This window comes from Lactuca sativa, chromosome 8 (genome assembly GCF_002870075.4).
Source record: "Lactuca sativa cultivar Salinas chromosome 8, Lsat_Salinas_v11, whole genome shotgun sequence".
Classification (NCBI taxonomy): Eukaryota; Viridiplantae; Streptophyta; class Magnoliopsida; order Asterales; family Asteraceae; genus Lactuca; species Lactuca sativa.
This window is the reverse complement of record NC_056630.2, coordinates 179,468,465-179,487,213: the sequence shown is the minus strand read 5'-3', so window position 1 is coordinate 179,487,213 and position 18,749 is coordinate 179,468,465. Positions and strand designations below refer to the sequence as shown.

Genomic DNA, 18,749 nt, shown 5'->3' with positions numbered 1-18,749 from the left:
GAAAGAGTTTAAAGTTTACCTAAGCATCGACGGTCATAGACACACTCAATTTCAAAGAAAATGGTAACAATTGTAGAGTTTTATTATGCAAGTGAGTGGTCATAGTGATCTCGACCGTAGGCAAACACATATCCCTTATCAGCCAGTAAGCATCAAAGAGTATAAATGGGATGAGAAACCTTACAACCTCAAATGGAACCCTAGATGCGTCATCTCTATTTGACGTCGTAAGGCAGCATCGACACAGTTGCGATGATGGCTAAAGCTGGTGGGAGCGATGAGGGTTTGTGGTCCATCTACGGTAGCGTAGCGGTGCCATGGATGTCTTTAGTGGCAGAGCTAGAAATTTTTATATGAGGATAGAAAAATTATCAATAAATATTATATATAGTTATCATATTTTGGGCATTAAAAAACATAATATAATCTCTTTATCTGGGGTACAATAACATAGAACATGTTTACAAATAAAATTTTTTATATACATAAAACAAATTTGTTGGGGGTGCTGTAGTACCCCCAACGCCCCATCTAGCTCCGCCACTGTATATATATATATATATATATATATATATATATATATATATATATATATATATATATATATATATATATATATATAGGGTTAGGTTCATTTGAGACCACTTATATTTTGTGAGACCGTGAGACGCATTTGTTTATTTTTTTTATTTTTTTTTTATTTTTTTTAGTTAATTCATGTTCCGAAAATAATATTTAAAAAAAGAATTTTTTGATTTTTCCATTTATTTTGCATTTTAAAATTATTTTTAGAATATGTACAGTGTAATATTCTATTTAGAATATTTCACGTATTTTTCAAAAAAAAAAAAGAATTTTTAGATTTTTCCATTTATTTTGCATTTTAAAATTATTTTTTAGAATATGTCAGTGAAATATTCTAATTAGAATATTTCACGTATTTTTCAAAAAAAAAAACGGAATTTTTTTTATTTTTTTTATTTTTTTTTATTTTTTTTATATTTTTTTTAGTTAATTCAAGTTCCGAAAATAACATTTAAAAAATTTTTTTTGGATTTTTCCATTTATTTTGCATTTTAAAATTATTTTTAGATTTGGTCTCACGGTCTCACAAAATTAGAATGGTCTCAAATGAACCTGAACCTATATATATATATATATATATATATATATATATATATATATATATATATATATATATATATATATATATATATATATATATATATATATATATATATATATATATATATATATATATATATATCATGATTATATATAAAAGCCCTTTTATTTTGGTGCCTTCTACAAAAAAATTCATAGGATTTAATAAACTCCACGTAGCCTACTATGCAACATACCAAAATGTCGCTTACATCCTTCTGACATGTCGATTACAATTTCCTAATCGTCGCATCCCCTGGAACGGCTTCCTTCTGCACTTCGAAATAGCCATCCATTCTCCATCTCTCCAAACACACGAACCGATTCCTCTCCAACAAAAAGCTAACCATATCTTCCAGAAAACGAAAAAGGATGATTGTGCGATCATAAAAATTTTGTCTGTGCAACTTTTTTACTTACTGAATCGAAGAAGAACGACGAATATGTGATCTTCGTTTTACTGGTATGCTAACTACAAGAATGCTAATTTGATTTAAAGTTTCTTTTACTTGTTACCGTTAATCAAATCGATATTTTTTCTTGACCCGATGAAATCTATTCGAAATTATCCCTTTTCCTCCAATCTTGGAAATGCAATTTTATGCATTGGCACATTTCTTTCTTCTTTTTGTGCTCCTCTATATCTCTATTATAGGAAACAAATAGATGGGAAGAAGATGAAGGTTGAATCAGGTAAAAAAATATTTCTCCTTTGATCTCCAATCAACAATTCCGAAGTTTAAGTTATTTTGCCCTAATTTTCCCTAATTAACAGCGCTTTTATTCAGTAAATTTTTTGGAAGCGCTTCTCATTGATGAACATTCATGCTATCTTTCTCTATTACAGACCCTCTAACTTTAGAGGATAAATGAGGGTTTTTGAGAAACCATATCCCCAGTCACTTCCCAGGAATTCCTAAACCCATGAATTGAAGTATTATGTTTCATAGGCGTTCAAATCAAGAGATCCCTTTTATTCCATGTGTGGAACATGCGAGGAGCATAAGGAAGTTACAATTATATAATATTTTCGGTAAATTCATGTGCCAGTTTCAAGATAATCACTTTGACAAGTTCTTTCATTTTCCTTTAAGATGGATTGGGTATTAAATTGAACCATGTGACTTCATGGATCGATGACTACAATTCATCTACATTCAGTTTCAAGCAATAATTAAACCGAAGATACAAGGCTAAAGGAAGATTTCTCATCCTCAATTTCTCCATATTTTCTATCATCGGGTTTGTATCCTCCGCTTTCCACCCTGCATATTTCTTGATAATTGTTTATCTAGATTGCTTTTGATTAGGATTCAATAAATATTTCTTTATAAACAGTTGTGATAATAATAGTAGTGATACATATTTCGGGATAAATACTTTTCTTTTGGGTTTTTGAGAATACATGTATGGTCAATTTCATCCTGTAATCACATCTCATTTTTTTGTATCTTTTATAACTCTTTATGATATGAATTTGGTCGGGCATTGGCAGAAATCATACATTATTCTTGCGAATCTTTTGTTGTCCACCTGTTTGTGAAAATGTTTCTGTCAACCAAATCACCGCTAACAAGTTTTTTTGAATGCTTATCTTTGATTAGTATTTTTTCCTTCATATATTTTCTAAACATGTCGACTCAAATTATCGGGTTAAGTTGTTCAAATAACATTTTTTATGAATATGATCTTCTAAATTTTACATAATTGATTACAATTTGATATAGATGGGAGATATTTTGATAATTCAGTTGAAGTTAGTGGTATCCGCTTCATGTATTGCTTGAATATATATTATTCCATCTGCGCATTTATGAACTTCACACATTCAACAAAATGCACTCAAGGTAAGTGTTCATCATCATTGGTTCTTGGAGTGAAATATTAGGTTATAAAAAACACATTTAGTCATGAACTAGTGATCTAAAATGCAGGAACTGATATATCAGATGGAGACCCATTGCAGAGAATTGGGATATACTTTGTCACTAAAATTTTATATTTTTGTATTAAATATTATGGTAGATGAAGTATGTCATATTCAGAATATTTATTATTGTTTACTACATCTATTTGACGATAAAATGATGAAAGTAGGTAGTGATTCAATGCATTTCGGATTTTATATTTTATTTTGTTATTTTTGGGTGGTTAAATTGATTACAAATGTCCTGAAACCATTTTTTTATATTGCTAAATTGTGTGAATATGCTACTAAAAATCCTTTTTGTAGCCCGAAAGTTAGTGAGCAAATTCTTTTTGTATAATCTCAAATTCTAAATCAATGAGTTAATGGCATACTAATATATCATAGAAACTAATTATTCTATATAGATTAATTTATCTTGAAGAAAGGCTCTACAAGGAGTTGCGATTAGATCATCTTCATGTGGTTAATGCTATACCAGATGTTGTATAGTAAGTTGATTTGCATGTGCAAGGAAAATATAAAAGTTGTTCTACAAGAACTCTATATTCTCATGCTCTTTTTTACTATCCCGTAGAGGTGTTTATTTTGCTAGATTATGGCCGGAATTGGAACTTAATTACATGATGTAACAACCGTCATGAAAAAATTATGAAATGTACATTTATTCATTGATAATAACAATATACTTCCATGTTCTTTTTCTTATTCATGCTTTTTCATAATCCACACATTTAAAGAAACAATCATCATTTTTAGGATATTAGCACATTTTACTTCAAATTATTAAAAGAATTACGTTACCGTTATCTAATATTATATATATATATATATATATATATATATATATATATATATATATACCCATAATGGGTACTTCTTAATGATCACAACGGTTGAGGGGAACCATCATAACTCTTTGTTAGAACCGGTGAAACTCTTCATTACTAGAAAAAGGCTTTCCTTGACAGACGAATTACGACATACAACACTTTTATGACAGGCATAAAAGTCTGTCATAAAATTTATGTCATATATCGTAAAATATCAATGATTTACGACAGGCAAAGTTTGTCGTAATTTTATGTCATATCGATTAAATTAAAATGATTTTTATCCGTTAATACTATAAAGAAAAGTTAGTAATAGCAAACAATAATACAATGATGCTATGTTGACTAGTACATGAGCACTATATAGTATGAAATTTTTTTTGAAGCAAATACTACCTCCTAAGAGCATTTTTATTAATAAAAAAAAAGCATATGAAAATAAATCGAACCTAGGTGTCTCGATTACTAACCATGCTGGAAACCAACTGATCTAGTGAAATTTTAGATAAATAATTAACAAAGATCATATATATATATATATATATATATATATATATATATATATATATATATATATATATATATATATATATATATATAGTACGTAAGAGGTTTTTGGTGGCTTCTTATTTGTTATATTATTTAATAATACATATCAAAATTTCAAAATATAAATATATATATCCAAACATAAACACCCTCAAAATTATATTGCAAGTCTTTTGGGTAGAAACATTAGCTAAACCCATTTGTAAATGGGCCTAGATGTACACTGGGATATGGGTCAAGTTGGTACTTGGCCTCATGACTAGTCGACCTCTTTCTCGGGCTTTTGGGCTTTTGGCATATTTACTTTACAAACCGATTAAAGACATTAAATTTGAAAATAAGTTTCCAAATAATTCCAAACCTTACAAAAGGACCCATAGTTATGCATATTTAATTTATCTTGCTAATAAATTTATAATATTATAATATTAACATGAAGCAACATATATTGAATATAGCAAATTAACTGATTTTCATGCAATATAATTGGTCAAAATTCCAGAATCTGGTCAAAATAAAAAGATGATGGTATGATTCGTTTGCCTACATTTAAAACCATAGTAGGGTCTAATGTTACCATAGTGAAGTCATAATGGTAGGATGAGTTAGTATATCCTCAAAGCTCGTACGATCATTCCAAATCATTAACACACAAGAAATCAAAGCAGACGGCGATCGATTTGGGTTGCTCCGCTCAAGAAATCAACTCGCCGCCTCACCATTTCCGTCCTCGTTTCACCAGTCGCTGACTTGCCACTGCCCTACCGGTCACGCCATTGTCATTGCCACCGATTCGCGACCTGATTCTTCGTCATCGCCGTCTGACACCAGTCACTCAACTCTATTATATCTTGAGAAAGTAACATCTTGAACCTTTCTACTTTAACACTAAAACTCAGAATAAACCCTAGTTTCAGAATAATATCATTGAATTGTTTGCTTGTTATTTCTGATTTCTGAACAATAGCTTCTGAGATGAATGTCTTTCCCTGTTCTGTTACAATAGTTTCTGATTTTACTTAGTTTCTTTGTAGTTTCAACTTCATATAAGCACATACCCTAATTAGAAACATAAATTCTATCAGGGCCGGTTCTGAAAAATGAAATATTCTTAAATTCCCAGGACGAACAAGAAAAAAAAAGGCCCTTATCTTTATTATAATTTTGTATTTTTAAATAAAAATATATAATGAAAAAAATTAGGCCACATTGCCCCCCCCCCCCCCCCCCCTCTAAGCCCCCCATGAATTCTATGCGCAAATAATGATACCATTGGAAATTAATGCAACCCTTGAATTCTTCATCGTAAATGAAATTGTAAGCCTTAAGGATACTGGGGGTGTTTCTATTCCCCAATTGTGAATGAGTAGCAATGATTACAATGTGAGTTAATAGTGGTCTTTAGGCTATATTTGTTATAATACAGCTTTAGGGGTTTGTTTTAGAACACTTTGAAAAACAAATTCTGTGTTCCAATGGTATCTAGCACTACCTGTGTTAATAGCTTGTAGATCATTTACCAAAGAAGCTTTTAACTAAATGGTTTCAAGCATTTTGTCATTTTTACAATGAAAACATAATAATTGAATGTTCTCATTTGTCTATAAAACTCTATCTGGTTTGCTGAACATTTCATTTGTTACCATTTGTCTTATTTACTACACACTGTAATTTTGTCCTTCAGATCCTACCTGTAACTGCTTATTTATCTGATCCTGCCCAACATATGCTTTCTGATCACTTCCATAATAAGTACTAGTTGCAGAATACCCATTTTGGGTGACCTGGTCCTATTCTTTAGAATTATATGCCTCCAAAGAGTACCATTATTGAGTGTTCATGTCATAATACCAACCAGGGTATTAGGGATCAAAAACCATATTTGATGGATACCCATTGTTTTCTTGTGAAGCCTGATCCCATGATAAACTCTCATTAGTATTCTGGAATTCTCGATCATGATTCACAGTTTGAATCTCTTTTTCATCTTTAGATGAAGAATCCCTACTCAAGTTAACAGAATTAGCTTTAGATAAAACTTCTACTTTGTTATTTTGTTATAAATTTCATATTCTCTATTGACATCTAGGAATTTCTCCTTATGGGAGAGTAGGTTCTCAAGCCTTTAGCAAATCATTAGGTTTATGCTTTTATGTTATTGTTATTAGATTTAAGGGGTAAAATCAGTTGTTTGTAATACTTCATAATTTTGTAGGTTGGTAACAAATTATTCAATGGATAAATCATGGATTTCCTCGAATAGAATCATAGATTAACAAATGCATATGACGAAGGTGTGGAGGATTTTTTAACCTTTGCACAAAATAATAATGTAAAATCAGATGTAATTCCGTGTTCTTGCATAAATTGTATCAATTTGTGCCATCACTCAATTCCGACTAAGCATTATCATTTGTTTTCCAATGGATTTGATGAAGGATATAAAGTTTGGACTTTTCATGGGGAAAATTCCAAAAGAGGCCCTAATAAATTTGTTCTTCCTGACTTTGATCATACAAAAGATATGCTAGATGATGCCTTCTTCACAGATATAGAAGAAGAACCCGATTCATTGAAAACACTTTTTGGAGAATGTGAGAAGCCACTTTATGAAGGGTCAAAGTATAGTGCACTTAGTGGAATATTGAAATTCCAATATTTGAAGGGTCAGTTTGGTTGGTCGGACGTTAGTTTTGATGCTTTGTTGTGTGTGCTTAAAGATATCTTACCATCAAACAATACAATCCCTAACTCAATATACGAGGCGAAGAAGTTATTAAAAGGAGTAATTCTAGGATATGAGAAGATTAATGCATGTGTAAACGACTGTGTTCTATTCTGGAAAGAACATAAGGATGCTTCTCAATGTCCAACTTGTGGTGCATCTCGCTGGAAAGAGAATTCCAAAACGGTGCCTTCTAAAGTTCTATGGTATTTTCCTCCCATACCTAGATTTAGAAGAATGTTTTCATCACCGGAAACTGCACATGACTTAACATGGAATGCACAAGGTCGGGTCAATGATGGTAAACAAACTCATCCTCGTGATTCCCCCTCTTGGAAGCATGTTGATAATACGTGGAAGGAATTCGGAGGAGAAAAACGAAATCATAGATTAACCTTGTCTGCTGATGGTATCAATCCTCATAAGTCATTAAGTTCCAATTATAGTTGTTGGCCTGTTATCCTAATAACATATAATTTACCCCCTCATTTGTGCATGACAAGAAATTTCATGATGTTGACTCTATTGATATCAGGGCCAAAACAACCCGGTAAAAGTATGGATGTCTATTTGGCACCGTTGATAGCAGATTTAAAACTCTTGTGGGAAATTGGGATTCAAATATTTGATGCTTATTAGAAAGAATATTTCAATTTAAGAGCAATATTACTTTGGACTATAAGTGACTTTCCTGCATATGGTGATCTTTCCGGGTATGTTACCAAAGGTTATCATCCTTGTCCAATATGTATGGAGAATACTTGTTCACATTGGCTGGAAAATTCCAAGAAAGATTGCTTTCTTGGGCATAGAAGATTCCTCCCGCTTAATCATCATTTTCGTAAAAGAAAAAAAGATTTCAATAATCAACAAGAGCATGATGTTATGAAACACCCATTGTCTGGTGAAGATATATACAATTATCTGGCGGGGTTTGAGAATACATGGGGTAGGAAAAAAATGTGAAAAAAGAAAAGGGAACGCATCGATAAGAGAGCTAAATTTTGGAATAAAAAATCAAATTTTTTTTAACTTGAATATTAGAAGAAGTTGCTCATTCGTCATCAGCTAGATGTTATGCATATAGAAACAAATGTGTGTGTAAGAGTTTATGGGACGTCATTAAATTTGTCTAACAAGACAAAAGATGGGTTAAATGCACGAAGAGATCTCGAGGACATGGGCATTAAGCCTGAATTACATACTCAACCAAAAGGGAACTGAATTTGGCTTCCACCTGCATGTTACACAATGAATGCGGAGGAGAAACATATATTTTATGAGACTTTGTCTAACATAAAAGTACCCGAGGGGTATTGCTCAAATTTCAAGAATCTCGTGTTTGATGATCCTTCAAAGATGACTGGTTTGAAGTCTAATGACTGTCATGTGTTGATGCAACAACTTCTCTCATTTGCAATCAAAGGGGGTGTTACCTGTGAATGTGAGGAAAACAATCATAATTTTGTGTCATTTTTTCAACGAGTTGTGTAGTAAGGTTGTTGATGTTAGTAAGCTGGGAAAGTTGCAAAGTGATATCGTATTAACTCTATGTTTGCTAGAGAAGTTTTTTCCACCTTCGTTTTTCGATATCATGATTCATTTGATGGTGCATTTAGTTAGAGAGGTGAGGTTATGTGGCCCTGGTCATTTTAGGTAGATATATCCATTTGAAAGGTTATGTACGAAATCATCATCGACTTGAGTGTTGCATCGCGGAATGTTATGTGGCCGAGGAAGGGTTAGAGTTTTGTTCAAACTACCAAGAAAACATGAAATCAATTGGAAATCCTCATGAACGTGTTGATGAAAGAATCCGCACCGGTAAGCCCTTGTCAGGTGCTACAGTCGAGGCTGCAGATGCAAAGTTACTTGATCAAGCTCATCTTTATGTATTACGAAACACTATTATCATGGAGCCGTTCATAGATTAAGAACCAATTTATCTTCTATGTACTCTATTTAATACATCAAACATTATTCTAACTTGTAATATATTTTAGGCAACATATGGCGGAACTGAAAGATGTCAACCGTTGTACCTCTCGAAATAATACATGGTTACAAAATCAACACACTCGTACATTTAGTAGTTGGATTAAGAAAGATGTTTGTTTACTATTGTGGCAACCGTCAAATTCTGGTCAATTCAAAGTCAAATAAAGTCAACAAGTCAAACCGGTCAACTCAATTTGCCCGTAGGTACTAGAGTTTACGTTATGTAATTTCTAAACAACTCTCTATTCTAATGAGAGATCATAAATCGAAAAGTGCGTACATCTAGATCTCCTTAACCTAAAACTGTGGTACGTGGCGAGCCAAACCGATAAAACAATGTTGCATACTCATCGGGAGTATGCAAGATCCTTAAACAAGGCTTAACGGGGCTTACGGACCTTGCATTACGAAGCCAGACACTCACATTTATCACACACGAAACCGCTCTCAATCGTTTTCACTCTATCTCTCTGTATGTGAAATCTCTCCAAGAATGTCAAATCTCTCCCAAATCTCTCTAAGTATGTGAAATCTCTCCCAAATATCTCTTTGTATATGAAATCTCTCCAAGAATGTCAAATCTCTCCCAAATCTCTCTAAGTATGTGAAATCTCTCCCAAATATCTATCTATATGTGAAATCTCTCCAAGAATGTCAAATCTCTCCCAAATCTCTCTAAGTATGAGGAATCTCTCCCAAATATCTCTTTGTATGAGAAATCTCTCCAAGAATGTCAAATCTCTCCCAAATCTCTCTAAGTATGTGAAATCTCTCCCAAATATCTCTTTGTATGTGAAATCTCTCCAAGAATGTCAAATCTCTCCCAAATCTCTCTAAGTATGTGAAATCTCTCCCAAATATCTCTCTGTATGTGAAATCTCTCCAAGAATGTCAAATCTCTCCCAAATCTCTCTAAGTATGTGAAATCTCTCCCAAATATCTCTTTGTATGTGAAATCTCTCCAAGAATGTCAAATCTCTCCCAAATCTCTCTGAGTATGTGGAATCTCTCTCGAAATCTCTCCCAACTTTCTATAATCACTCGGGGCATTCCGACCCTCGAATTTGGCGAAAACAGCCCAAAAGCGGAAGTCTACACGAAAAACGGGCTTGAGGAACCGAAACCCCTCTTAGGACCCGAAAGTCCTCTTAGGACCCGAAAGTCCTCTTAGGAACCGAAACCCCTCTTAGGAACCGAAAGTCCCCTTAGGAACCGAACCCTCCTGATGAAGAAGGCTGCTGAACCGAACCGAACCTCAGTCAAAGAACCGAACCGAACCTCACTCAAAGAACCGAACCGAACCTTCGCTTCTGACCCTTCAGACCGAGCCTTCGGACTGAGCCCCTCGCCTTCGCCTTCTTCTTTTGGTTCGCACTTCGTTTCCGGCTCAGCACTAGCAAGGACCCTTAACTATTAATTAATCACATTTTTAAGGATAAAACCTTATCCAAAAGAGAGTGGATGAAGTACAAAGGTAGAGTGTTGACTTTACTTATTTCTATGACACAAGCAACCTCTCCCATACCCACTCCATGTCACTATTCACCACCAGCCCATCCCTAGTCACTTCATAGGTCCTTTCTCACTATTTTCAACTATTCCCACGTTCTTAGGGCTGGAACATCCATCCTCTCTCCTCACACTTTAATCATTCTCTCATTTTTACCAAGAATCACACTCCAAACTCTCTCATCTTTGTCTCTCTAATTCGAGAATTTCAAGGCATACTCCAAGACTCTTCTCCTACAATTAGTAAGTATCATCATCTTTCTTATGATTATTACACATCCTCCTACTCAAAATCAAAGATTGCTTACACAAACATCCTCACATTCTTGTTAGATCTTCGAATCTTCAAGTGATTCTTCAAGTGTTCTTGGGTTGAACACTTCTCTTCTTCAACACTTACCTACTGAAATCACTCAAGGTGAGTTCATACCCCTACATTTTCATGTTTTCTCAAGTTTTTAGGGGGGGAATACAAGTTAAAACACCAAGAACATAACTAAACTTTTCTAACAGCCTTCATCAGAAAAGTTCAACCCCATTCACGGACTGTTTTGGACAACTTAAACATTTTAGTTTTCAAAACTGTTTTAGGTGCATGTAGTTCCACTTCTTAGCTTTAAAATGACTACTTGCACATCTCCATACGATTTTTCTACAATTTATGGTGATTTTTACAAAACTGCCTAGCATTTCAAACATCAATCCGGACCAGTCTGTGATTATGGACTTTTTCACACAAGTAAGAAGTCATTAAAAATTATAATAAAAATTATGAACAAACTAGATTCATTTTCCAAACTCTCAGAAGTTACAGAACTTGATTTGGACATTTTATGATTTTTCTACAATTTTTCCAATAACAGTTACAGAAAATGTTATTAACAGAAAAACACCATAAATTTCATTTCACCTTGTAACATGTTGAGCAAGGTATACATCATTATGTGATTATGTGTTGTTGCAATATATGACAATTTTGTATTCTTATATAGACATACATCAGAAAACAAATGGATTTACACCTCCACAAGTATGGTAAATATATAAATGATATTACAAGGCTATATCCATTAAAATATAAACATTGGTAAATTATGACAAGTAAGGCTTATGCTCACTACCCACACAAATAATTAATAAACTATAATAGGTATAGTTTAGGGTTATTTTACATAACAAACACATGATTAAAGGTTTTACACATACAAAAGAGTTATTACCACTATGGATAATTATGATAAACTATAATAAGTATAGTTAAGCCATTATACCCCCACAAACGAACACGCTAGTTATAATCGGTATAGTTATGGCATATATATATTACAAACAAAGTGATAAGTATAATAGGTATAGTTTATGTTTCATCTACACTATGAACTTAATTACAAGAAAGGAATTCACCATCACCACCACTTTTGGTAAACTATAATATGCATAGTTCATGTTCACTAGTCACTATCACTATCCGATGAACTATGATATGTATAGTTTATGTTCACAGTCACTATTACTATTTCATACACTACACTAGGGTTTGGTTCCGGTTTTTGGATTTAAGTCCACATTAAATTTTCGCATTGTTAGACTTCAACTATAATCGTTGAGCGTATATGCTTGAGTCATACAAGAATTTAGTCTGGATTGGCTTAGAATTGGTGGTGCCCGCCTCATCTCCTGTTCCTCGTTGGGTTGTGGACCTAGGGTAGACCCACTATATTCAACGTTTTATCTAACTTAAATCTTTTATAACTTATATACGCTGGACGATTATAGGGGAAATCTACGGGTCAATCTAGGGTTCATTAACACATCATATAGGAATATTCTGTTTACACTTAACTAAGAAAATATTGGATTTTCTGGAAATCAACTCTATCGATTTTATAAGGAAAACGGTTTCTACTCCAAACAAAACTCTTATGAACTCACCAACTTAATTGCTGACACTCTTTCAAAACTACTTGTATTCTCAGGAAATCAGTGAAACAGGAAAACTTCAGCGCTTTGAGGATGGGACGTTAAACCGTCAACAATTTATTTTTGTCATCATAATGTAATTGATTTTGAAACATGTAAACATATACTTTGGTGTAACTTTTTCAATTATATTTATGATGGTTGTATTTACTTTGAGCACTATTACACACGTTGTTGTGATACTGTACATGAAGTCCTCCACCCCCGGACGTTTCCACCATCCTTGGTTTGGGGGTGTGACAACTATGTTTCAATTACAATATGTTTTCATATATTTGTTTGAATTAATTTTTTTTCAAATAGGTTGAAATGCATTGTCTTTGCACGCAAGACAAAGTGGATCAAAGAAAAAGGTTAAAGCCAACTGGATAAATGTTATGGTTAGCACAAATTGCAACTTTACTTTCGATTGGATTTGACAAATATATTATTGTTTTTTACTGATCAATGCGGGTATTAGTGTCCCTTTCAGCCTGGTTACACAGAATGCGGGTATTATGTTCTTAAGTTCATGAAAGAGGTTGTTGATGAAGGACTTGAAGTGTTGGATAACAATGTAAGTAAATCTATTAGTTACTTGATGGACTTGAAGTGTTGTAGAATATTTACATATATAATTATTTAATAGATTTTTGCTAATATATTAGTTTTGTCTCAGTTTTGGGGGAAGAATGAATATACAGACGTCGAGCTTGATAGGGTGCGTGAAAAATGGGCTACTTATGTCATAAATTTTCTTTACTAGTGATATGAATTTGACAATTACTTTTTGATGAATTTGGACCGTATTTTTTAATTTGACACTATAATTCGTGTAAGTCTTTTAATATATGTATGATGTTTTATTTTATGTTATTAGACATTAAATATGTAATTTAGTTTGGTTAAGATTATATATATATATATATATATATATATATATATATATATATATATATATATATATATATATAATCATGAATATACAAAGCATGCCGTAAAAATATGTCAAAAATCGTATTGTACAAAACATATGTCGTAACTTGAAGTCGTAAATGTATGTCATAAATACAAAAATGTTACGAATTATGACAAAGTCAGTCGTAAATGTATGTCGAAAATGCATGTCGTGTATGTATGTCATACTTGTTGGTCATAAAAGTCTGTCGTAAATTTTATGACATACATAATGTCTGTCATTTTCTTTTATGACATGGCTTTCAATGACAGACATTTGTCTGTCATGTATAGGCGTTTATGACAGACATTGTCTGTCAAGAAAAGCCTTTTTTCTAGTAGTGCTTGGAGAGATAACCACATTAACTTCCATCTTGTAACTGTCAATAATAACTTCCAACTTGTAACTGTTGTTAACAAGAATCGTTACCAGATAAGTCTAGCTTATATCTTTAACAACTTTATTAAGTTTAACTTTATATATATATATATATATATATATATATATATATATATATATATATAGTTCTTTGGATTGTTTTGAAATTTTGATGCTACATTTAACATTTAAATGGACTGATTTATTTTCCAGAGCATGACTGCACACGATGGATGGTATGTATTCAGGGGTGACAGTGAAAGCAAATCGGATATGATATTTACCACAAAAAAACATTGCGTGATCCAGCTGTTTAAGAGTGATGTAAATGTGTTCTTGGCAAACAAAACCAGTAGTAAAAATGTTTGTGATTTTAAGGTCGAAGAGAAACTGCACTATTTATATGGGAGATACTTCAACCACAATAGCCCTAAGTAATTTAATTTTCAAACCTATTTTAGTTGGTTTTCTAGTAGAGTTCCATGTTTTCAGTTATGTCTGTATAACTCTAAAAATTCTGTAAGTAACTTAAAGCTCAATCTGAAACTTACTAATGACATATTTATTCCTGTAGATGTCCAAAATGCAGTTATCGGAGAATATTGTAAAGTTCGTTAATGAGAAATTCAAGGTGACCATTTCTCCCAATGTGGACTTTACGTTTGTGATCACAATTATAGCAATTATTGAGGCTATGGAAGACTCTGGCAAAAAAAATAAAGGTGTTGTGCAAGTTGTTGGAGGTGTGACTGAGGTTGCTGGCACAATACTCCTTTTATAGTCATATTAGTTGCCATTCTCTACTCCTAAATTCTTCCATGGATCAACGGGTTTATATATGGCTTATCACGCAATTCATATCATCTTTTCACATCATGATGGATATGGTATGATTACCATGATAGGCTCAAATTATGGTTCCTTAATTGTGTTAATTAGAAGTAATTAAGTTATAATCTGGACATGTTAATTAGTTGTATCCTAGTGCCGAAGAATAAATGCTGCTTTGGAATTTTTTCTGAAGTTTGTGTAACTATTTTTTTTTAAACCGGCAAATAGATAGAAGGTAACCCAACCCGATGGATCAGGAATGCCTGGCGGGCCACCAAGAGGGGCACCACTCACCACCAAAGGGAACAAAGAATCGAACCCACGCCAATCCAAGAAAAATCCCCCAAATGTGCTCAGCCAAGAATCGAACTCTTGACCTCACCTACTGAGGGCTATAACCCAGGATGCATCACAACTAGCTAGGCTGGTGATCACTAAAGTTTGTGTAACTATTAAGAAGTGGTATTCAATACTAAAAAAACATTGTAATATATATATATATATATATATATATATATATATATATATATATATATATATATATATATATATATATATATAGTCCAGATGTATGTGTTGAGCTCTTTAATAAGTACGATGTATTAAACAATATTTTTCAGTAATTCTTCCTATATATTGTTTTAATTCCTTACAGTCCACTTTCATTATTAAGCAATTTGTGGATGTAGATGTGTATTTCATAAACGGGTCTCATGGTTTTATTATTTTAATATCTATATATCATATTTAAAATTATAAAACAAAAACAAAAAATGTTTATAAAACCAAAAACATGTTTAATGTTTGTCTTTGTTTTATAAAACTAAAACTAAAATTTATGATAAAAAGGTTTAGTAAAACATTTCCAGTATTGATTTTGTTTTGAAAGTATCAATTAGCTCTTATTTAATGGCGTAATTTCTTTTTTTATATTTTTAAGTTAATATAAAACTTTTTAGTAGTATGAAAAATATCTAAATACAATTGTAACATCCCAAAAATATAGGCCAAAAATTTCATTTTTAAATACATTATTATATAACCAACAGTATAAGAAAACATCCATAATATCATGTCATGTCAAAATCAAAGTAGAAATAATCAAACATGTTATCATAAAACTATATCAGAGTGTAATCCCAAAGATCTCCTGTACGGAAAACCGTAGTGTGATGCGTTGCGATCGAGCCGATTCTTTTCCTTTAAAAACGAGAACCTGAAACCGAAATTGAAAACCGTAAGCACAAAGCTTAGTGAGTTCCCCCATCATACCACATATCATACAATCACATAGCATACATACTGCCGAACAATTATGGGGTGCCCGACCTACCCGGTACGACCATTCTGGGGTGCTGATCTACCCGTTACGGCCATTCTGGGGTGCCGACCTTCCCGCGTTAAGCCATTATGGGGTGCCGACCTACCCATGTCAAGCCATTCTGGGTGCTGACCTACCCATGTCAAGCCATTCTGGGGTGCTGACCTACCCGTCGGTCCTAATAACCGACCCTCAGGGACTATTCCATCCCTATTGCTACTATCACATATATCATAACATAAACATACTATCAGACATATCTGGGGTGTCCAAACTACCCTTCGGTCCTAACAACCGAACTTGGGGACTATTCCCCTCCTACTACCACTATCACATATAACATATCATGCCAGCATATAAACATATCATCACATACTGTCAGACATATCTGGGATGTCTGGCCTACCCTTCGGTCCTAACAACCGAACTCTACTACTGTCACAAATAACATATCATGCAACCATATAACATATCAGGTAGTAGCAAACCTAGATGATATCACAAAGACAATCATCTAACATACAACTTCTACTGGTGGGTCGGCATTGTGGCCGTAGACCCACCGCTACTAGAAGGTAACTCACCTCATACTGCTGAAGTCCCGTTGACACAATCCCAAACTGTTGAAGTCCCGTAGACTCAACCCCAGCTGCTAGCTGATAGATTCCCGAACAGTCAACACCAAAATAACACCCAGTTAATAATTGGGTTCCACTACATAGCCATAAGCACATACTTTGGATAATTACTACATTACCCCAAGCTTGGCTTCTTCAAGCCCAAGGCCCAATCCTTAGGCCCAAAGTCAACTAGGAACCAAAGCCGAACATATGGCCCAATTTTCCAAATTCGGTCCAGGCCTATACATGGTCTTATTCAAAGGCCCAACCAAAAAGTCCAGTCCAACATTTGGTATTCTAATGGCCCAATACCTCATAATCATGAAGGCCCAAACTATTGCCCAATTTTTCAAATTGGCCCAAAACCCCTTACATGGGCCTTACCCTAGGCCCATTAAATTATTTTAGTTCAATTGCTTGCTCTTGGATGACCCATTATTATCCCAATCATCTATGTCCAATAGGAAGGCCCAATAATAAACCCCCAAGCGAAATTAGGGTTTCACATAAAATGACGATTAGGGTTAAGTTTCCTACTTAACCCATTAAAGACTTAATCCTCAAAAGACTTAATCCATTAAGTCTAATATTGCTTAGATTAATTTTTTCCATGATTATTATTTAATATTTCAAGTTATTAAATAATTCCCGTGTGTCCCGATTATTTCCCAAATTAGGGTTTTATTGGCATTATGGTTTTTCCAACCCAATTACTAGCCCATTTATCAATTTGTTGGGCTTTTAGGTCAATTTAGAGTTTTATTGGGCCTATTAGGCCCACTAGAATCTCATTAAGCCCATTAGGGCTTACAAGGCCCATTAGGGTTTCAAGTACCGCAAACGAATCAACTCGACGAGACAAGCACACCGCCACCTGACATGGCGGCCGGTGGCGGCAGTCACCACCCTACAGTCGTCGTCGTTCCAAGCCTTGAAGGCTTCTTCTGCAGTGCTAAGCATCACTGGTCGGAGGATGGAAGTGGCGGTCGGACTCGACACCGACGATGGCGAGACGGTAGAACAATGGGGCGTTCGCGTGTGTACGCGGGGCGTTCGCGTGTGTACGCTCAGCGTACTCATGTGCGTGTTTTTGACGTGGAAGCCACCTAGTACGCTAGGCGTACCAGAGGGTACGCTGGGCATACTAGGCCCAGAGTGAAAACCCTAATTTAGGGTGTGTCCTTATTTAAAGGACGTGATGGTCTCATTTCTGGCCACCATTCCCAAACATCAACCCTCTCAAACCTAATTTCTCGTCCCTTGAGCTTGTGTGTCTATTTGTGAGCTATTAAGTGTTCTTGTGGTTTCTTTTTATTGAAGAAGGAGCTTTGAAGAGGAAGGAGTGGGAGTCCGGGCTTTTGATATGAGCTTATTTGTGGTTGGAGCTTTAGTTAGAGGTATAAAGCTCAAAGCTTTCTCACCCTTTTGATTTGTGCATCAGTTTAGTTCATTTTAGGGTTTTGGTCCAAATGTTGGAAGCTTTATGAGATATTGAGCTCCAGAGTTTCTTATCAGCTCTTTTAAGTATTTTTACTGGTGTAGAGTCATAAAAATCGATACTTGGACGTTTAAACCAACCCATGAATGAGATATGAGCATTCTTGAGAATAGAGAGTGAGACTTTTGGTGTTTGTGACTTTCTCAACCATGCAAAGGCTTAAAGTCATAGACTTTATGGAGTATGAGCTTTTAGGGCATCCAGATCTGAGATTTGAGCTAAGATCTTAATGGATTAAGACCAAATGAGTAGGAAGAGCAAAACTGTGTGACAACCGTCAATTTCTGATTGAGTCAAAGTCAAATAAAGTCAACAGGTCAAACCAGTCAACTCATCTAACCCTTGTATATTAGGGTTTACATTATGTTCCTATTGTACAACTCGCTATTTTAATAAGAAGTTATCACTTGGAAAGTTTGTACGTTCAGAAATTCTAAACCCTAATCGGGGTAAGTGATGAAACTATTCAATAAAACATT

The 18,749-nt window shown here is 33.9% G+C and overlaps 1 protein-coding gene across 1 annotated transcript in view; it reads left to right on the top strand.

Annotated features, from left to right (window-relative positions):
* LOC111885739 (protein LURP-one-related 10) overlaps nucleotides 1–14,788 on the top strand; it is a 61,143-nt gene extending 46,355 nt beyond the window's left edge. Inside the window, exon 3 of the mRNA XM_052766912.1 lies at nucleotides 14,575–14,788. Within this exon, the coding sequence (XP_052622872.1) occupies nucleotides 14,575–14,781 (207 nt within the window). The 3' untranslated portion in view covers nucleotides 14,782–14,788. The remainder of the gene's footprint in view (nucleotides 1–14,574) is intronic.
* The last annotated feature ends 3,961 nt before the right edge of the window (nucleotides 14,789–18,749 follow it).